General features: G+C 43.3%; 2 protein-coding genes across 4 annotated transcripts in view; both read left to right on the top strand.

Annotated features, from left to right (window-relative positions):
• Positions 1 to 4,589, top strand: part of zbtb7b (zinc finger and BTB domain containing 7B) — a 53,168-nt gene extending 48,579 nt beyond the window's left edge. For both annotated transcript variants that reach the window (XM_079504732.1, XM_079504731.1), the window contains exon 6: positions 1,778 to 4,589. In XM_079504732.1, the coding sequence (XP_079360858.1) occupies positions 1,778 to 2,522 (745 nt within the window). In that variant the 3' untranslated portion in view covers positions 2,523 to 4,589. The remainder of the gene's footprint in view (positions 1 to 1,777) is intronic.
• Positions 4,590 to 8,502: 3,913 nt separating this feature from the next.
• LOC306925720 (NADH dehydrogenase [ubiquinone] flavoprotein 1, mitochondrial-like) lies at positions 8,503 to 21,634 on the top strand. Of its 2 annotated transcripts, none has more exons than XM_079504745.1 (11): positions 8,503 to 8,737; positions 9,147 to 9,255; positions 10,108 to 10,190; positions 11,541 to 11,711; positions 13,575 to 13,758; positions 14,359 to 14,548; positions 15,496 to 15,708; positions 16,490 to 16,656; positions 17,883 to 17,964; positions 18,900 to 19,045; positions 20,453 to 21,634. In XM_079504745.1, exons 1-11 carry the CDS (start codon positions 8,571 to 8,573, stop codon positions 20,546 to 20,548), a joined length of 1,608 nt encoding a protein of 535 aa, XP_079360871.1. In that variant the 5' UTR covers positions 8,503 to 8,570; the 3' UTR covers positions 20,549 to 21,634. The 2 variants fall into 2 exon arrangements, with proteins under 2 accessions (XP_079360871.1, XP_079360872.1); XM_079504746.1 differs by having other exon boundaries at positions 8,545 to 8,576.
• Positions 21,635 to 22,836: the final 1,202 nt, after the last annotated feature.

The following is a 22,836-nucleotide window of genomic DNA, read 5'->3' as shown; positions in this document are numbered from 1 at the left end:
ACATATATAAAGGCTAGATGGCTCAAGGCGGAGTCTCTGACGTAGTTCACCCGCGGCCATCTTGCTGAGGGGCTACAGTACAGTATGTTCTATGGCAGCTCAAACAAAAATAGTCATAACTCCCTCAAATCTTGACGGATTTACAAACGGGTTGGTTTAATACAAACGTTATCAACGTGGCTATGATCCAGGACGCTTATCTGCTTAATTTTTATTTTTTAATAAAGTATGCGGACGTCTCTGACGTTTATAAAAAACCAAACCGTTTGAAAATCGGTTGACAATTAAGCAAGTTATGGTTATTTAAAAAGTATATGCCCATAGACACAATGTTATGCTGCCCCTCAGTAAGATGGCCGCCACGTAGCAACGTCGCTCTCATTGGCCAGCAGCGCGGGTGAGCCATCTAGCTTTCTTATATATATCTATGGTTCTAGGTGGTCCCCCCCAGCTAAATGATGGAGAGGTGGTCACCAAATGGACCCTTTATTAGATCTTTAACTCTTTGAGAGTGTAAAATAATTCTGTTCAAACATTTTATACCTTGCAAGTTACCTTACACAAGTTACCTAAAACACTTTTAAAACAATATTTTACTCAGTCACAAATACAATTTCTGCATTGGAAGCAGCATTTCTCTCAAATGCTATTCATACAAATGTATGCTACCCATGCAGTTTCACCAGGAGCTGCTTTTAAATGTATTGTACTCTATATCAGTGGTAGAGTACAATGGTGGTAGAGAAACCAAATGGACCCTGACGGGTCCATTTGGTTTCATTTTACTCTCTCAAGAGTTAATTTATTGTTAAACACCTGCATTAGGCTACTTAATTTACAAGAAGTCTACACAATTAGAGCATGTAAAACCATTCTTATCAACATCATGGTGGTCTGTGGCTCAAATGCCGATATGAAATAGGTTGAAAACCACCGCCTTCTTCTGTTCACCTAGAGCAGGGGTTCTCAACCCGTGGGTCGCGACCCCTCGTGGGGTCGCCAAATTATTTTAGGGGGTCCCCAAATTATTTTCCAAAAAAAAAAAAAAAGATTTTTTTTAAAATTTTATTTTCACGATTTTTCAAAAATAGCAGACCTACAAGCTCGTAGCGCGCCACTCGGTGGCGCGCTATGAGCTTGTAGATCTGCTATTTTTCAATAGCTAAATTATAACTATGCTTAAAACACCAAAAGGGGTTCCCGCCCAAAATGGTTTAAGGTTATTGTAGCAGTCAATTTATATTGGGGGTCGGGAGGGGGCGGGGCGGGGGTCCCGAGACATTGCCAAAGCATTTCCGGGGGTCCCCGGCCAAAAACGTTGAGAACCCCTGACCTAGAGCAGGGGCTTTCAACCCTTTTCATTTCAGGGTCCATTATATTTTCAGCATTTGAGTCCACGGACCACCATTTGATGAGATTTAGCCTTTCAGACCCCAAAACTAAAGAATATTTTGTTGTCGTTGGATAAGATTTTGTCTACAATTTCCATGCTTTTGGCAAACGATGACCATGTACCCGTACGGGTCCATTTGATTTCATTTTCTGCTCTCACGGACTTCTATAAGGGTCCATTTGGTTACCAACTGTCCATCAATTAGCTGGGGACCACCTGGGACCGCCTCAAGGACCACTGGTGGTTACTGGACACTGGCCTAGAGAATCGCTAGTGTTTCCAAGTGATTAACATGTTGAATCAATGATCTCATGTTTCCCTTTCTCGCTCTCTCTCTCTCTCTCTCTCTCTCTCTCTCTCTCTCTCTCTCCTCCCCGCTCTCAGGAACGACAAGCTGAAGATCCACATGCGCAAGCACACGGGCGAGCGCCCGTACCCGTGCCCGCACTGCCCGGCGCGCTTCCTGCACTCGTACGACCTGAAGAACCACCTCTCGCTGCACAGCGGCGCGCGGCCCTTCGAGTGCCCGCTGTGCCACAAGGCCTTCGCCCGCGAGGACCACCTGCAGCGCCACCGCAAGGGCCACAGCTGCCTGGAGCTGCGCACGCGGCGGCCCCGCCGCGCCTACGGAGGAGGCGGAGGAGGAGGAGGACCCCCGGGAGAGGAGGAGGAGGACGGGGGGGGCTCCGCCGACGTAGGAGGAGAAGACCCCCAGCACCACCACCACCAACACCACCACCCCGGGGCCCTCCTGGAGCCCCTCGGCCCCCTGCAGGCTCATCCGTTCCTCCACCACCACCTGGGTGGAGGAGGAGGAGGCCCCCCTCTGGTGTTCCCCCCCGGGGAGATGAGGGACAGGGAGAGGGAGCGGTCCCTGGCCCTCCAGGCGCTGGTCCAGCTGGGCCCCCACGCGCTGCACGCCTTCCCCGGCCTCCTGCTCCGAAGCCTGGAGCTGCGGGGAGGAGTGGGAGGAGGAGGCGACATGGAGATGGAGGAGCTGGGAGGAGGAGGAGGAGGAATACCCCGCTCTCCTCCTCCTCCTGCCCGTCCTCATGACAGATGGGCCGACGAAGAGTTGGAGGAGGAGGAGGAGGTGGGAGGAGATGATGGCGAAGAGCAGGAGGAATAGAGAGTGAGAGAGTCAGTATGTGTGCGTGCGTGCGTGCGTGTGCGTGCGTGCGTGCGTTTGTCTCAGGTGGACTACCTGCCGCTCACTTAGTGGGCGCTTAAAAACTATCAAAAAAAATCTAAAACGAGAGAAAAGAGAAATATATAAAAATGGAAAACGGGTTTTCTGATTTTCGTTTGTCTTCTGGCTCTTTTTATTTTTTATTTAATTTTCTTTATTTTGTTTTTTTTAAATCTATTTTAAGTTTGTCATTTTTATTTGTTTCTGTATTTGAGGTTTTTTGAGCTGTTTGGTTTGTTTATTTGCTGTATAATATGAGCATTATTGGGGAAGCTTTTCTTTCACTATGCAAATTCCAGAGCTGTTAAAATGGAATGTTTTGTTCGGAATAATATATGCATTTATTTGAGTTAATCTACGTTATTGATTCAGGTGCAATTCTCAAGGTCATATCAGGTAGATATGTGGACGAGCTTTAGAGTAGATGCCGCCATCTGGCGGCCACCGCTGGAATTACAATCAACTCAATCAGGCTGGCTTTGTTCATTTAGAAGCAATAACTTGCTGCTTTGATCGTTTTCTATATAGTCTTAAGAATGTTCCTTTACGCTGGGTTGTTCATACCAAAGACTTTGGTTTATCTTGTTCTTGAAAAAAATCATAATAAACCCTTTGCGTTAACTTGAACGGAGACCGTGGAGAAATGCAGCCAAGGTTTGGTTTTGGAGAACCTTCCACGATTCCCAGAAAAATTCTGAAAGCCATGATGAGGAAAGGACCTCTGAGCCTTCCTGTAAGATGCCTGACCAAAAAAAGAAAGAGGAAAAAAAGAGAGGGGAAAAGTTTAAGAGGTTTGTGTCGAGTTGCTGACTAGAAAATCTGGGGTGGTTTTAAATTTATATTTTTTATTTAGACAAGTCCTCCCTTTGCTAAAGGCTGTGTGTGAATTCAGTCCTCCAAAATTCTTCTCCTTTCTAGAAAAAACTAAGGGGAAAGAATAGAGAGTGAGGGAGAGAGACAGAAAAATAGGTGGGTAACGAAGGAAAGGGATGAACAAAATGGCTGGCCCTGTTTTCTGTATTTATTTATTTATTGTTATTTATTTAGGCTCGACTGTTGAAGCTGGTTGTGGAGCTTTTTCCACGTTGACCAGACCACACGGTCCACCTCAGATCTGGTCCGCCCCCCCCCCCCATAAAAACTCCCTCTTATTACAATGTCTTAATGCTTATAGAAGCCACGTTGTGCTTGGGACATATTTAGACAAAAATGTACCTTCCTGCCGGGCGCTTTTTTTTTGTCTTTCTGTCGGTAATTTTTCTTTATGCATTGTTTGCACATTTTTAGCCCCACCAGGATCAACAATAATAATAATAATAGCACATTCCATCGTCTGTGGTAAAGGGAACATAGCAACAACAAAACAGTTAGTAGTCAGGGGGTGAAAACTTTCGATGTAGCTTAAAGGACCACTTCACCACTTTTCAACCTATCTTCATATAATAGGTCCTCACTAATAATCGTGATAAAATGGCACTATTTCTTTCTACTCAGTCTGTGTCTCATAGGAGGGCTGTGGGCAGTTCAGAGACCCGTCCACCAGTGACATCATCGATGGGGAATCCCATAGAATCCTAATAGAAACTGCAGGCTTTCTAGTCCTGAAAAGTTGCAATGCGAAAATGGAAGCCGTTGTTCTCACGATAATACAAATCTAAAAATGTTTGTAAAAACATCGTGTTTAAAAAATAATCTGCCTAACGATGATGTCACTGGTGGACGGGTTTCTGAACTGCCCACAGCCCTCGTATGAGACACAGACCGAGTAGAAAAGAATGGTGCCATTTTATCATGATTATTAGTGAGGACCTATTATATGAAGATAGGTGGAAAAGTGGTGAAGTGGTCCTTTAAAACACAAACTATTCAGGTGATATTATCGTTGGTGCAACGTGTGTAATGGTACTGTATGATTAACCACGTGATGGTCTGTCTATGATATGTGTTGTCAATGTCGGGCGGAAACCTTGTTTGTCCAAAACGGTTACTTTCCAGGAAATGGGGGGGGGGGGGGGGGAAGAAAAACGGATGTCAACATTGGAAAAGAAATTGCAGTTTTCCGAAAAATCTGTTTCTATGTCGTTCTTCGATTTTTCAAAAATAGCAGACCTACAAGCTCGTAGCGCGCCACTCGGTGGCGCGCTATGAGCTTGTAGATCTGCTATTTTTCAATAGCTAAAGCATCACATAATGCTAACGCCAAAAGGGGGTTCCCGCCCAAAATGGGTTAAATTGCTGATCTGCGACATACTAAAATCCTATACGGCTTGTGCTTCTAACCACGGCCCACTTCTGTGGGCAACGTGGAAGTGCCCGAGTCTCGGCTACAACGACTGTGGACTGTTTTTCTTTGGTCGAGCAAGGGGTTTTCATTCCCTTTTCATTTCAAGGCCCGTTATTTATTTGGCATTTGAGCCACGAACCACCATTTGATCAACAATTAGCCTCTCAGACCCAAAACTAAAGAACATTTTGTTGTTGTTGTCGGATACGGTTTTGTCTACAATTCCATGCTTTTGGGCAAACGCTGACCAAAATAACAATTCTTCTACATTCTCTAATTGTGGTAGACTTCTTGTAAATGAAGTAATGCAGACGTTTAACAATAATGTAACTCCTGAGAGCATAAAATTGAAACCAAATGGACCCATTTTACGTTAGTTCGACTGAGCTGACTCGCCCCCTTTCGAGTTGCGACACGATAGGCACAGTCGGAATAGTAAATCATGTTTTGACGAGAGTGTTTATTGGCCCAAATGCCACTCAAAAGTGGCTACTGGCCAATCACAGCACATCCTTGCACAAGTGCAGTGCCCAATCATGGCGTGTGTACACATTTCTCGCCACTTTTGCGTGACACTCTTTGTCTTCGTATAGGGCATTCATTTATGAAACGTAGACAATATGGAACATACAAGGTGTTCTGCCCGACGACTCCGGCGATCACGGTACTGTACGATACGCCACATGATGGTTTATGAGCCGTAAAGGGGGGGCCATTGGTGATGATGTCATCATCCCGCGTCTTTTTCTTTTCCCATTCCGCGCGTGGGTTGCTTCGTTTGTTGATGAGCAACAACCTGCAGGGGGGGGGGGGGGGGGGGGGCTGCTGCTATAGCAGCCAGCTAATGTGTCGCTCCACGCTAATCGATTATGTCTTAAAAGCGGAATTCGTACTCCCGTATCGCGTTGACGTGTCGCTTTGGACAAGCCTGCACGCCATCGCATATACGGGAGTATACGTTTGCCTTTAAAGCTCCAATCCGTTATACTTTCATGTCACTCACCCGGGGCTTCGAACCCCGGTCCCGTTGTTGGCGCTATGATTTCTACTGCTGAGCTACAACACAGAACGCCTGTTTGAGCAGAGGGGATGTAATGAGTTTTGAGCTTCATGCAGTTAACATTATGTACGTGTGGTCCTCAACCACATAGTCTAATTAGTCTAATTTCCTCATAGTGGAAGAGTTTACCCATTTTGACCTGAGATCAGATTCTAAAAATGTCTGTTTGAAAAAGACAGTTTTCTGAAAAAATCTATGTTTCTATGTCGTTCTTCGATTTTTCAAAAATAGCAGACCTACAAGCTCGTAGCGCGCCACTCGGTGGCGAGCTATGAGCTTGTAGATCTGCTATTTTTCAATAGCTAAAGCATCACATAATGCTAACACCAAAAGGGGTTCCCGCCCCAAAATGGGTTAAATTGTAATGACGCGCTCAAAAAAAAACAACGATTTCCTCGCGCAAACGATCACGGATTGCAGCTTTAAAAGTCAAACTTTTCCTATTTGTAATTTCCCTTTGTAGCCGCTGTGGCGCTTGGAGTGCGGACCTGTGTGCACTATCCACTCCTCGCCGTGTAGACAAAGAAAGACAAATATATATTTCTAAAAAAAAAAAAAAAGATATTTGCACTGTGAGATTCTTTTGAGAGCTTCAAGCTTGTTTTTTTGTTGTTTTTTTTCTTCGTTATATTCTTCTGATTCTTCCATATTAATGAATTCTGTCGGTTCTTCACTTCCTGTCCATTGCCGTCGTCCAACACAACTTCCTGCTGCATTCTAACAGACTTTTATGAATAACTCGGTAAATAATGTATACATGGATATTGGGGTGAAGTTGCCTTGGGATTAAATAATTCTAATTATTTGTTGTGTTGCAACTATTCTCAGGAAATCTTGAGCAATGCACTAAGTGATTCTATACGAGATGAAACGGAGAGGGAAGAGTTCAGATGTTTTTGGGTTGTTGAGCCGCCTCGATCGTGTCATGTGAATGTCGTGGACGTGTAGTCGATGACATTGTGTAACGTACCGTTTGTAGCCTGAAATCCACACAGCACATCCTCACTCCTAAGAGGGCCCATAATAAACGCTCGCCGGCGAGTATTATCCACACCAAAGCATATTCACATATACAGTCGATGCCTGACTAATACAGGTTGATGCCTTTTTATTTGCGATGAAAAATGGGCCTTGTTTTCCGACTAGAAAAAATGTATCGGCGCATGATATTCACGTTCCGTGCGAATGTACTAATGACGCAAATGTTTCAAATTTATTTTTCCAGCTAATCACTTGCACAAAATGACAAAAAGGGAACCGCCCTGTCGCGTGACGACCTCGACACTTTACGTAGTGACGTCTGGTCAGTTCCCCTTGGAGTTACCGCGTCAACGCACCGGGTACCTCTTAAGCGTCACTTTTCAGCGTTTAGGGTCATCGATGTGATACTGATGACTGTATACGTGATTTGAGAACAAAAGAACCAAAATACATTGAACACAAGTTAACACATTCAATACAGTCAGGCGTGTTTTCAGAAGCAAGCTTGTGAGCCCCATAACAAAATTAAGAGCGAGCCGAGCGCGTGTATCCCGGCCCGCCGAGTGGTGCGAAGCCTGCGTCGGCGCCGCCCGCCCAGTCCTCGTGTTTATCGGACAAGAAATGTAGAAGGTTGCGGCGCCGTGTGGCACGCTCGCGTCTAATCCGTGGTGTTGTTTCACCGTGAATATCATGTGTCCGAGTGAGAGACACACACACAGCGCACATTTTGAACGAAGGCAGACTGCGGTACGGTCTATGACTATTGGCCACCCGAACTGTGCACAAAGTTGTGCGCGCACAAAGTTGTGCTCTTCTCAATTGTAATAGTAGATACCGACCGACCGAGCGTCTAAGTATGACCGCTTGGGAGTGAGAATGCGTTGTGAAATCCAACAGAATGGAAGTGAAACTTTCTGAGGTGTTGTTGGGATGTAAAAGAAGTCAGTGTGTGCGTGTGTGTGTCTCTGTGTGTGTCTGTGTCTTTGTGTGTGTGCGTGTGTGTCTCTGTGTGTGTGTGTGTCTCTGTGTGTGTGTGTGTGTGTGTGTGTGTGTGTGTGTTGTCGTCGTGTGGGATGGGTCAAGTGTGCGTTTGTTTTCTTGGCTTGGTGAAGGGATGTGGGTGGGGGTCCCGGTTTGAATAGAGACCCCGTTATCAGGGATACATTTTTGTTTTCAGTTATTTAGTTGACCTCAGAGATATTAAACTCATTTCTCATCATTTTGTTTCCGATAATGTAAAGAAAACAAATAAAGAAAATATGTATCTTGTCTGGCGTCTGTGGTATTGTTGGATTCTTATCAAAACAGAGTGACAACCTTAGGCTAACCTATTTCATAATTAGTTGACTAATGTCCCCTTGGTGTCAAATGCTGAACTCTCTACACACACACACACACACACACACACACACACACACACACGTGTGTTTAGCAATTAGCACTGATTTTGTCATATGGGATAGGCCTATTCACCTGTTTCTTAGGAGTGTTTTCCACTTCCTGTCGATTTCATTGGTCATCTGACCAGTTTCATTGGATTTCATTGGATCAAATTGACAGGAAGTGGAAAACACAGCCTAGGAAACAGGTGAATAGAAAGAAGCAGTGCGTGCCTTACAGAATTAAACGGGGCACAAATAAGCACCTTGGCAGTGAGCTGGTGATGGTGGTGAGTGACGTTGAAGTTAATCTGATTACTTTTAATTCAATTAAGGTGACGCATCTCCCACAGCCATCACTGACACGCTTCCTACGCGGCAGAATCCCTATATTATTAAGTAGTATATCTCATTTCATTCGTGTGATGTCTCTCGTCCAACCACCCTGCAGGTAAACGAAGCTAAACTTTATAGTTGTGGTTAAACCTATATAATTTGCTCTGACCTGAAAATAGCAGAGCTACAAGCTCACACTGCATCGCATGATGCGATGCAGTGTGAGTTGTAGCTCTGCTATTTTCGTATGTTGTATGTCACAGCATATTCGACTCTCTAGTTGTGGAGTGATTAAATACAATGCAATGTCTTCCTGACCTGCTGCAGGTGTTTCTAATTATGTTTTATTTTGCACCTGTTGTATACGTCTTCCTTACATGCAGGTGTTTCTAATTATGTTTTCGTTTGATGTTGCGCACCTGCTGTTGTATATGTCTCCCTGACCTGCAGGTGTTTCTAATTATGTTTTCTTTTGATGTTGATGATGTTGCGCAACTGTTGTATATACGTCTTCCTGCTTGCAGGATGTTACTGGGCCGTGTGCTTCTCGGCGCAGGTGTGCGCTCAGTTGTGACGCGTCCGTGTGTCCTCCCTCGCACCCTTGCCTCGAGCTACGGAACCGCAGCAAAACAGGTATACAGTAGGTCTCAACTGTTCTTCCATACTATAGCACACTATTTAAATATGTTTGCAGTGTTGTGTCAGCTACATGTATAGCTTAACTTGCCCAACACTAGCAATGTCCCTATGTACCAACAGGGGGCACTGTTGCACAGCTCACTTCAGATTTTTTCCAGTAAGAAATGAGGCTTGAATAATACCTGCACGTATAGTGGAGTAAGCAATAGGTCTATTAAAGTTAATTAATAGGCCTATTAGGCTATGATTCACTGTTTTGCAGTGTTGGGTCAACATGTAGCTCAACTTGCCCAACACTGCAGAATCTGCAGTGTTGGGCAAGTTGAGCTACATGTTTTTACTCCAAATTCAGGAAATTAAAAATATACATTTTTCAGGAAATGAAGAAAACCATATATTTTGAAAACAAAGCAATACTGCCTCATCAAAGTTGGTGTTGATATTGTTAACTACTTGCATGAGAGTGGGGAGTTAGTTGCTTTAGCAGACCGTTTGAGGGTCCAATGGAGTTTTAATTAAGAGGTTTTGTGCAAAGCGTTTTACTACTTTCCATTGGTTCAATATTTGCGAAACAACACACAATCGTAACGGGTGTTCAATAGCACTGATTTATGCAAAAAATTGAGTTTTCCTCCATGGTTTCCTCCTGACGGCAACAATATACTGTAGCTGTAGCACAACTTTCGACATTCTAACAGGGATGAGACCTACCGGTATATGCATTATGGTGGCCTTAAAGTTATACCGTATATGGCTAGGTTAGCCAAAAATACAGTATTATGTAATGGTATAGTAGTAGTAGTAGTAGTAGTAATCCAGTAACTCAGGTGTTCTGTCTGTCTCCAGGAGAAACCAAAGAAGACCAAGTTTGGTCCTCTGAGTGACCAGGACCGAATCTTTACTAACTTATATGGACGTCATGACTGGAAGTAAGAGACAACAATTCACTATACTGTACTACTGTCGAACAAGTTTACAATGAAGCTTATCACAGTACTCTCTGAATATAATTACAATTCACAGTATTACATGAAATGTAAATGTGTCCGATCTGTATAATACAACGTAACTTTATATGGGGTGGTTGTATCTTGTCTCCCCGCTCTTCTATTGAGACATTTAGATCGTGTCAAAGGTCGTGTCTCAGCTAGACACATGGATCTGACACGAATTTTGACATTTTCACTGTTGCTGTGTTATTATGATTTGATTTTTGATTTTGATTTGATTTTATTTGGATCTCTTTTAGCCTTTCGGCTAATCTTAGAGTCCAGAAATAAATTAAAACATTACAGAATACATTATATTACATTACAAAATAGTACATTGCATTTAAAAAAATCACACCCGTGTGAACTGAGTGGTGTAAGGTCTTATATGGTCTTATATAGCCTGTCTGACGTAATGAAATCATGTCTGACGTAATTAAATCACACCCGGGTGAACTGGGTGAACATAGCAACCATGCTCATTTTTTGAGCACAGACAGACAGACAGACAGACAAACAAAGCCAGTTGTAGGAGTGGTTTACACCACTCAAAAATAAATTTCAGATACCTAATCCTCAACTCATACAACCGCACACACTCACGCACACACAGGCACAGAATATGCCTGCCCACAGACAGATACAGTTCATTCACCTATCTATAGTGGACTATGCATGGCAGGGTCGTCCTCTTCCCTGAGCCAGCTGAAAACCTGACCGCATACCAACAAATTATGGGAATGCATTTTATTTGTGGTGTGTGTTTTTGATGTTATTGCGAACGCAGTGAGCATTTACTATGAGACCCAGCAGATCACGTCTGTGTGTCTGTGTGTGTGTGTGTGTGTGTCACGCTGTAACACCACCCGCCCACCACCAGAGGGCGCAGCTGTATCACACACAAAAACACACACACACACACACACACACACACACACACACAACTTAACTTAAAAAAAAACTTAAAAAGGAAAAACGCACACACACAAAAAACTTAACTTAAAAAAAAAACTTAAAGGAAAAACGTACACACACAAAAAACTTAACTTAAAAAAAAACTTAACTTAAAAAAAAACTTAAAGAAAAAACTTTTTAAAAAAAAACCTAAAAAAGAAACACGCACGCACGCACACATACACACACTAAAAAAATAACTTGAAAAAACATTTAATTTAAAAAAACTTTAAGTACGTAATTTATTCTAATTGTTGTTATTGCAATTTACGAGCTGCGTTCGCTTCCCGCGTTTGCGCGTCTTACTTGTGATATGATGCCTCCTCCTCCAACTAGGCTGAAGGGGGCGCTGAAGCGAGGAGACTGGTATAAGACCAAGGAGATCATCCTGAAAGGTTCAGATTGGATCATAAATGAAGTGAAGGTTTCTGGGCTGCGGGGGAGGGGAGGGGCCGGCTTCCCCACTGGCATGAAATGGAGCTTCATGAACAAACCCTTCGATGGCAGGTAATACTATTAATAATAACAATAAAATTATGCTTTTAAGTAGGCTACTGTACTTTCTTAACCTGGGGGTATCTGTGTATTGTGTCTGTATGTTGCCTTTTAACCACTGCACAAATGAACAAATGAACACTCCAGAATAGCAAATACTCCAGTATTCTAGCATTCAAATCATACACATACAAAGACAAGGACCATTTATGTAACGTTACATAAATGGTCCTTGTCTTTGTATGTGTACGATAAGGCCTCCATAAAGAGCAGTCTATATAGTAGCTGGACCTAATAGGGTATAGGCTACCGAAGTACTGACGACGTCACTCCTGATAGCCCCACACACACACACACACACACACACACACGTATGGCAATAAGCTCTCAAGCGTTTTGTGGTGTTTCTTTTGACAGATATGTACAAATTATGTGCCCGTTCTGCCAATACAAAATCACACTCCTACTGTATGAAGTGAGGCGTTCCCACTATACAGGGACGTGCAGAGAGTGTTAGAGGGGCAGGGGCTGAAACCCTGTAATCGGGCACTTTTGGACAAAGATAGCTGATCTACAAGCTCACAACGCGTCACGCTGCGACGTGTTGAGAGCTTGTAGATCAGCTATTCTCGGGGAGCAAGCCAGCACTCTTTAGCTAGTGGAGATGCGGTTTAACGACATGGATTTAGAAACAAATTTGCTCCAACGCAATACTGTGCAATTCTCCTGAATGCTGTCTTCGGGTATATGGCATGGAAAGGAGAGAAGGGCATGTGCATTTCTTCCACCACAGTAAATGCTGCATTTGTGGTCTGGAAAGGGCCGTTGTTTTTACAGACGGGTAAAGGGGCAGGGGCTGAAGCCCCCTTTGATGTCTATGGCCTGACTCACACCTTCGCAACAGATTGATGTATAGCTGATGCATGAGACTTATTGACTGATGCAAGCTCACAATGCATTTCCAATGGGAGTTTGTTTGTTTGTTTGTATGTTTTAAATGTTCCTGTTTTATTAGATGTTTTTAATGGTGTGTTGTTTCTTCTGCTTTTATTTTCTGTAGCACTTTGAGATTCCTTGGAATGTAAAGTGCGTTATAAATAAAATTTATTATTATTATTATTATTATATGATGTGAGGTGTGCCCACTATATAGGTTAGTGGCAGCGCAGGTTCACTGTCACTATATGCGTTACAAGACATGAATGCTCGTTTACATATGACGTAAAGGTTCCCTTCAATGTCAATGGCGTTTAATGTTTTGATGTTTAATTTACGTCATATTTAGCGGAATTCTGACTGTGATTTCTCCGTTCATTGTCAGTGGCAAATCTTGAGACGTGTGGGGACAAAAGCTGTATATAGGAGGGGCTAGCGCCCCTTAAAAACTAAGCCAGTCACATGATGTATTTACACTGTATATTGGCCACACATGACGCCTCATGTCGTCAATGTTTGTTTAAGCCATTCTGGACGGGAACCCCTTTTTTGGTGTTTTAACTAAGCGTTATGTTATACTTTAGCTATTGAAAAATAGCAGATCTACAAGCTCGTAGCGCGCCACCGAGTGGCGCGCTACGAGCTTGTAGGTCTGCTATTTTTGAAAATTTGTGAAAATGCGGCACACATCTTTGAATATATATTCTTTCAGAGCCAACGTTTTTTTTATTTCGACGTCGGGCCTAAATGGGTTGACTGCTGCCCTAAACAAACATCAAAAGTCCATAGACTTGGCTGCCATTCAATTTTGGTTAAACGTGCTCTAAACAAACATTAAAAGTCCATAGACTTGACCACATACTGTATGACGTAATTCATTTCAAAAGCCCAAAATAAGTGGTGAATGTGCTTTTGTTGTTGTTGCTGTTGTTGTTCCAGGCCTAAGTACCTGGTGGTGAACGCAGACGAAGGAGAGCCAGGGACCTGTAAGGACAGAGAGATCATGCGCCACGACCCCCACAAGCTCATCGAAGGCTGCCTGGTGGCCGGCGCTGCCATGGGAGCCCGCGCCGCCTACATCTATATCAGAGGAGAGTTCTACAACGAGTCCTCCAATTTACAGGTGTATATATACATATATACGCAATGTTCAATTCATTTCAATTCAAAGGGCTTTATTGGCATGAGAACACACGTTTAGCCTACATTGCCAAAGCAAAAAGTGGAACAATTCAATACAATCACTATACGCGCACATGGATGCATGCACGCACGCACGCACGCACGCACGCACGCACGCACGCACGCACGCACGCACGCGCGCGCGCACCACACCATTTCACCATAAAGCTTTGATTTCGTCGAGTTTTTGTTTTTGGTTGCATTCCTAATTAAGCCACTAATTGTGATGACTGCATGGCAACGACCAAAAGAGTCTACCGCTGATAGGAGACTGTAGTATGATCAATTAAGTAGGGCATTCATTTGCGAAAAATAGTCAAAAAACACAAAATGATAAATATGATTGGAGATGAGAGGTTTCTGCCCGACAGCAACGACATGAAGACAAAAGCCCTAATTCGCACGGAATTACAGGGATCACAGGTCACTTCTTATAATCACGGAGGACGTCTGTGTTTCTAATCCTGTGCGAACAGTAGGGCCAAAGTTGAAAAATGGGTGAAATGTTCCTATAACGCCACGTCCGTCTCTCTGCCTGCAGGTGGCGATCGACGAGGCGTACAAAGCCAAGCTGATCGGCAGGAACGCGTGCGGCTCGGGCTACGACTTCGACGTGTTCGTGGTGAGAGGAGCCGGGGCGTACATCTGTGGCGAGGAGACGGCCCTCATCGAGTCCATCGAGGGGAAGCAAGGGAAGCCCCGCCTCAAACCGCCCTTCCCCGCCGACATCGGTATAAGCCTGATGCAGTGTTGTTTTTGGCAGCAACTTTTGATTTTAGTTTTAGTCACGGTCTGACTGAATAGTTTTCATTTAGTTTTAGTCACATTTTTAGTCACCCGGAATGTTTTAGTGTTAGTCTAGTTTCAGTCGACTAAATCTACAGTTGATGAAAATGTATTTTGGCGGGTCTTGATGCCGTCGTAATGATTGTTTTTACACCTGCTGAAAATAGCCGATCTACAAGCTTTGTGATCTTTGTGATATTTTTTGAAAAATCATGAAAATGTGGCGCAGATCTTTGAATATATATTCTTTCAGAGCCAAAGTTTTTAACTCAAATCTTTGCTTCTGTGGGGGTCAACCAAGGGGGCAGGCAGACTTTCCAACGTTGAAGCTCTGGGTCCTAGTGGTAGGAGGAGGGACTACAGGCGGACCCGTGGATTCATGACCGGGAAACCCCGTGCAGCTGGGCTTTAACGTTGAGCGCTCGGTTGCCCTACGTCACTCAGGACCTCAAAGTTGAGGTCCTGGGAGGGACTTCCGGCAGTCTTCCGGGTGCTTCAAAACGCCACTGAGCAACTTCCACTGACATGAATAGCTGGGGGGGCGGAGCTTCGCGCCAGTTCAGTCTCTATTATATATATACTCTATGGGGTCAACTGGAACAACATATTTTCAGACGGGGTCGGCGGCCAATTATTATAATCTTGGGGGTCCTGACATAGAAACATAGGGTTTTTCAGAAAACTGTCAGGATTTAGAAGACATTTGTAGAATCGTTCCCAGGTCAAAATGGATACACAAACACTCAAAAGTGGCCATTCATTGTCAAAGGCATTCACTGTTTGTGTTTGCACAAACACAAAACAAACAGGACAATGTTTGTTCCTCAAAGCTGGACATAGGAGGGGCTAAATACTCAAATGGACAACCTGCGTGACCCTTTCATTTATTCAGGGGTCTTCGGATGTCCGACGACGGTGTCCAACGTGGAGACGGTGGCCGTGGCGCCTGCCATCTGTCGGCGGGGCGGGGCCTGGTTCGCCGGCTTCGGCAGAGAGAGGAACTCTGGGACCAAGCTGTTCAACATCTCGGGTCACGTCAACACGCCGTGCACGGTGGAGGAGGAGATGTCCATCCCTCTGCGAGAGCTCATCGACAGGCATGCAGGTCACACTGACTGACACCACTATTGAAATATGTTGTCTGACACGCCCTGGAGTGGGAGTACCTGTAGTTATTACAGTACATCTGTATTAGAGTATGTTAATATAATATAGCTAGTACAAACAGGTAGAGTATGCTATAGAGCGTCGCAGTCCCGGGCCGCCCCCTTTCATGACGACGAGAGACCCGGAAATTAATTCGCGGTTCATTTTCCTCATAGACTTTTCAAAAAAGTATTTATTTAAAGACGTTTACGCCGCGGACAAAGCCAACTCGAGTTGTGACAAATCATGACCAAACAAAAAGTGTTGTATCCTGCCTTTTTGAGTGGTGCAACCTCTCCAAGGAACAGCTTTGTCCCTGTGGGACTATGGGACTATGTCACTATGTTTAGAGTACCAATAGGGGGTGCTGTTGCACCACTCGTTTCAGACTGGTCCGATTATTTTCCTTCGTTCTAATTATTTGATCAGCCCAAAATATTGTGTTTATTGTCATGATTTGTCACAACTCGAGTTACCTTTGTCCGCGGCGTAAACGTCTTTAAATAAATACTTTTTGAAAAGCCTATGAGGAAAATGAACAGGGAATTATTTTCCGGGTCTCTCGAGGGGGCGGGACTGCGACTCTCTATTGCAATATTACTAGTACGTCTGTATCGTAGAGTATGCTATTGCAATATTACTATACATCTGTAGGAGTTAAAGGAGGGGGATAAAATGATTGAGTCAAAAAATGGCGTCATCATCTACGTTCCTTCCCCCCTCTACTGTGATTGGTGCAGGAGGAGTGAGGGGCGGCTGGGACAACCTATTAGGAGTGATTCCAGGGGGCTCGTCCACGGCCATCATTCCTCGGCACGTGTGTGACGACGTCCTGATGGACTTTGACGACCTGGTGCGCGCGGAGACGGCCCTGGGCACGGCGGCCATCATCGTCATGGATACGTCGGTAAACAACACCTCTTAACCCTTACATTTTATCCTATAATTTTGGAGCCCATTTTTTCCACCCGGAGCCAATTGCCTAAGCTGTGATCCTGGGTGCTACTCTACCTCTGCCGCGAAACACTTGTTTCTACATCACTCTGGGCAGCGTACGCCTCGCGCCTCCCAGTTCTTCTGCGTGTGTGTAGTGTCAACACGCACGCACGCACGCACGCACGCACGCACGCACGCACGCACGCACGCACACACAGATCAGAATCACACACACACAATCACAATGAAAATAATAATGATTACTAGGCCTGCATCGCTTTGGCTAAACACTGAATTATGAAAAGGACCACAATGGGGAAAAAGCCAGCCGCTGGCTTCATTTTGTTGAATACATTTTCAAATTATATTGTTATTATGCTTTGGCTAAAACGCTGAATCCCGCTGATAAAGTAGGCTATGTACATAACTACAGGCATTCATAACTACAGACATTAGCCTACCGCATAGGATTGTATATAGCGTACATTTAACAAACAAGCTTGATTGACATTTGTACATAGGTCAATATAAAAACTGCTACGAGGATAAAACCAGAAAAAAGCACTAAGACTTGTTTACATCCGGTATAAAGTAAGAGGAAAAAACATGACAACCGGATGGAAAAAGGGGCAGAAGAACTGGGAGGCGGAGGTGCGAGGGGTGCGATGCCCGGAGTGACGTAGAAACGAGTGCTTCGCTGGCTACCTTTAACAACAGTGGTGGAAAGTAACTAATTACTTTTACTTAAGTACTGTGCTTAAGTACAATTTTGAGGTATTTGTACTTTACTTGAGTATTTCCAATTTCCAATACTTTTACTTCTACTCCACTACATCTCAGATGCAAAATTTGTACTTTTACTCCACTACAATTATTTGAAAACTTTAGTTACTAGCTACTTTGGATATTTTAATTTTGCCATTTGAAAATAGCTGATCTACAAGCTTGTAGATCTGCTATTTTCAATATATTTTATATACATTTTGAACTTGTGAAATGGCACATTCTTCACAATGACTACTTTAAGTACATTTTGATGCCGATACTTTTGTACTTTTACTCAAGTACATTTTCAATTCTGTACTTTTACTTGTAACGAAGTAGTTCTAAATTGTATTATTGGTACTTTTACTTAAGTAAAACAATTGAGTACTTTTTACAACACTGTTTAACAACACTGTGCATTTGTGTCTCAAGTCGGACGTGATCCGATGCATCGCCCGCCTGGTGGAGTTCTACAAACACGAGAGCTGTGGCCAGTGCACCCCCTGCAGGGAGGGTGAGGAAACACACTGTATATATAAGGCATAAGTCAATGTTTTTATTGTGGGTTTTTCCAAATAAGCCTTTATATAACATTAATTAAAGTCTTGCATATCTCTGCTGTCGGCTAGAAACCAGCTATGTCCAAAATGTTCACGGACATAGTTGGTTTGTGCCCCATATAGGGCATAGCAGTGGGCGTGGTTTTCTGGTTCCACTGAAAAATCGGCCATTCATCTTTCCCACAGAGATAATAAATATATATTTATATCAACTATTTTAAGCCTATAATCAAGCCATCCAGGATCCTGGTGAGTCATGACCATAAAACCTTTGATTCTGTGAAAATAAACAATTGAATATTTAATTATATGATGATGATGATGATGATGATAAATGTACGCTAATTAACAAAATAGGCTTACTGTAGTAAGTTGATGTGCATACTACATTTAATAAATACCCTTTGTTTAGCTTTTTTTTCTTTTTTTTTCTGTTTTCACACCTTTGATTATTTTTCAGAATCAAAGGTGTTTTGGTCACGATTCACCAGCATAATACATAATACATTAAAATAATGTATATAAATAATTGATTGTAAATCTCTATGGGAAAAAAATGAATAGCAGATTTTAGATTTTTCAGTTGAACCAGAAAACCCACACCCACTGCTATACCCCATTAGCTCGTTTCCATTGCGGTCCTTCATACTCAATTCATCGAAAACATTTAACCCATTTTGGGGCGGGAACCCCTTTTGGTGTTAGCATTATGTTATGCTTTAGCTATTGAAAAATAGCAGATCTACAAGCTCATAGCGCGCCACTCGGTGACATAGAAACAGGATGTAGAAGACATTTTTTAGAATCTGATCTCAGGTCAAAATGGGTTAATGACACACAAATACACAGTAAAGCCGATCTATACAAGCTCACATCACACGTTCTTCAGGTGTGGAGTGGATGAATACGATGATGTGGAGGTTCGTCGGGGGGCAGGCGGCCGTGGGGGAGATCGACCTCATCTGGGAGCTCAGCAAGCAGATCGAAGGACACACCATCTGCGCTCTGGGAGACGGAGCGGCGTGGCCCGTCCAGGTGAACGCGCTATTTACTGCCTGGTATCACCACACATAGATGTATATAAGAAAGCTAGATGGCTCACCCGCGCTCTGGCCAATGGAGAGCGACGTTGCTACGTGGCGGCCATCTTACCTCAGGGCTACAACTTGCTACATTTTTAACCGATTTTCAAACGGTTTGGTTTGTTATAAACGTCAGAGGAGACGTCCGCATACTTATATGCTTTTATACGACGTTCATATAAAAAAACAAAATTAAGCAGATAAGCGTCCTGAATCATAGCCACGTTGACAACGTTTGTAATAAACCAACCCATTTGTAAATCCGTCAAGATTTGAGCGATTTATGACTGTTTTTGTTTGAGCTGCCATTGAACATACTGTACTGTAGCCCCGAAGTAAGATGGCTGCCGGGTGAACGACGTCAGAAACTCCGCCTTAAGCCATCTAGACTTATATATCTATGTCACCACACACCAGTGTTGTTTTTGTCAGCAACATTTCTATTTTTAGTTTTAGTCGTAGTCTCTTGAAATAGTTTCAGTCACATTTTAGTCACCCGGAATGTTTTAGTGTTAGTCTAGTTTTAGTCAGTGGAAAAAGGTATTCGGCCAACATTTTCCGTCTTAGTTTTAGTCGACGAAATGAACACTGCACCGCACACACGCACACACACACAAATATGTTGGGTTATTTAGCAGTTCTTCAGTGATACTTTGTGGTGGTTAAAGGAGTAGTTAGTTTACATCTTATTTTCTGATAGGTTCATTGTTTGCTATTGGTTCTATGTAGTGAATGTACACATTATTTGTGACAGTACCAGTTTATTATATGTTTATTTATTATACGTTATATGCTTTAACTCCTAAATGATAAATGGTGCATACAGTATAGCACCATTATCCAAGGCGCTTTACATAGATTGTGCATCAATACACACACACACACACACACACACACACATTCATACACCGATGGCAGCGGAAACCATGCAGGGCACCAACCAGCACATCAGGAGCAATTTGGAGTGTTCAGAGTCTTGCTCAAGGACACTTCGACACTAACTCTGGGGGAGCCTGGGTATGGGTACTTCGAACTGGCAACCTTGCGGTTGCCATCCAGCCACTCTACCCCTGAGCCACCGCCGCCCCTGATCCTACTGTAGTTAGACTGATGCTAGGTTCTTATCTTGCTTTGCCTTTAACTGTGATCCTAGTTTACTGAGTCATTACTTAGTTTAAGTCGCTCTTGATAATAGCGTCTGCTGGAAATGCCTACATTGTAATTGCAATACTACTAAGTTACTAAGTACTACACTTAATGCTTTTCTAATAATAATTATGATAAAGACTAATGTCGCTCATAATGTTATGGACGTGTAGTATGTAATAATATTTTTTTTTCAACACCTGTGTGTCTGCAGGGCCTGGTCCGTCATTTCCGTCCTGTCATGGAGAGTCGTATCGCTGAGCACAACAGGACGAACCCTCCCAGAGAATCAATGCTGGAGATGGTCTGACGACACAGCTGTGCTTGGTCGTCGTGTCCATGTGCTCATGTGTTTGTTTAACCCATTCTGACCTGAGATCAGATTCTAAAAAATGTCTTCTACATCCTGACAGTTTTCTGAAAAAGCTATGTTTCTATGTCAGTCGTTCTTCGATTTTTCAAAAATAGCAGACCTACAAGCTCGTAGCGCGCCACTCGGTGGCGCGCTATGATCTTGTAGATCTGCTTTTTTTCAATAGCTAAAGCATAACATAATGCTAACACCAAAAGGGGTTCCCGCTTAAACCAGTGGCTTTCAACCCTCTTCATGTCAAGGCCCATTATTTATTCAGCATTTGAGCCACGGACGAACCACCATTTGATGACATAGCCTCTCGGACCCGAAACTAAAGAATATTTTGTTGTCGTTGGACAATATTTTGTCTACGATTACATGCTTTTGGCAAATGTTGATCGAAAATAACAATTCTTCTACAGTCTCTAATTGTGTAGACTTCTTGTAAATGAAGCAATGCAGATGTTTAACGATAATGTAACTCTCGAGAGCGTAAAAATGAAACCAAATGGACCCGTACGGGTCCATTTGGTTTAATTTTACGCTCTCAAGAGTTAAAGATCTATAAGGGTCCATTTGGTTACCAACTCTCCATCATTTAGCTGCAGGGGACCACCTGGAACCGCCGCCTCAAGGACCACTGGTTGAGAACCACTGGTTTAAACAGTAAGGCAATGAGACGCATGTGCATTGCAGCAGTTATACGTTCAGGATAGCTCAGGATAAGTAGTTTATTTTACAGCTCATTTTGTGATGTGTTTAGCTGCTATAATCACTGTTACATAAATTATTGCTGACATATGATGATGAAGAGTGAAGACCACAGGTAGTTAACCACTTCTAAGCACCATTTTATGCTTTGTGCGGTGAAAATAGTGACGCACGCTTTTCAAAAATGTAAACAAATGTTTGGATATTTTAGAAAAAAACATTTCACATGTTTTGAATATTCTTGCCTGTAATAATGACATGCCCAACATGGGGACGTGAGGGCGTAAGTGGTTAAAATACAGGATTATTAAAGAGATATGAACAACTTCACTACAACTGTTTCTCTCTGTGTGAATGGACTATCTGTCTATATGTCTGTTAGACAATGACACCTTCCTCCCAAACAGTTAAAAAGCTTCTATGAAATTCTTGCCACCTTATGCCCTAAACCTCATGCCCTAAACCTTTCAGATATGTTGTTACTATTTTCTAACAAAGCTTTCATAGTGAAAATAGCCGATCTAGCTATTTGAACAATTTATATTTATGTTTTTCAAAATGGTAAAAATGTCAAAATGTCAAGCCCACCGTGGCTGCCACATGACATCACTGCTTAAACCAAACATAAAAAAGTCCATAGACTTGCCTGCCACATGACGTCACGAGTGGGGGCCTGTTGTTTTGGGGGGGGGAGAGTGAATAAGACAAACATTAAAAGTCCATAGAATTGGCTGCCAGACGTTGGAGGGGCTATAAGGCCCTTCAAACATGTCAGGGCCCTATATATAAATAGGAGTTAACGGGCAATTATGGGCACTAGATTTGGCCGTAAACCTCAAGTTTAGCAGGTAATATACGGTAATATACAGGTGTGATGGTACAATTCAGGAGTTTACCGGAGTTTGTTGGAAAGTTTAACGGGAGTTTCCTGTAATATACACATCCGTATTCCATGCGTTGTGCGCAGTGATAGAGAGAGTATACCTCCGGTGACCATTTGCAATTTTAATAATGATATCAGATGAGATCTCACTTAACACGAGCGCATCAACTGGGCCGGGTGTAAGACTTGAAGCATGCACCGATATACTGAAAAGGTAAACTGGCCATAATGGAAGGAATAGAAGGAAGGAGAGAGAGAGAGGGAGAGAGGGGGAGGGAGAGAGAGAGAGCAGACAACAGCGCAGAGGATGTTTGTGTGTCTGGCGCGATGACGTGTAATGTCTCTGACAACATCTGTGGTTTCATTTTAGCCACCGTATTCAAGAAATCGCACTCGTGCGAAGTGAGGGGCGCCCCGCTGTATTTATATCGGCCACATCATGACATCTAACGTGGTCAACGTTTGTGTAAAAAAGCCCATAGACTTGGCTGCCTTACGACGTCATTTCAAAAGCCATAGACTTAGAGAGAACCAGGAAGAGCAATATGATATGATATAGTACTTTATTGTCAGTTCACACTGAAAATTGTCTTGCGACACAAACGTCACCACTCTTATCGGGTCTTTTACGGTGGATACTAGGCTACCA

Source organism: Electrona antarctica (genome assembly GCF_951216825.1).
Source record: "Electrona antarctica genome assembly, chromosome: 6".
NCBI classification, from domain to species: Eukaryota; Metazoa; Chordata; class Actinopteri; order Myctophiformes; family Myctophidae; genus Electrona; species Electrona antarctica.
The sequence above is the reverse complement of the archived record's forward strand: the minus strand, read 5'-3'. Positions and strand labels throughout refer to the sequence as shown.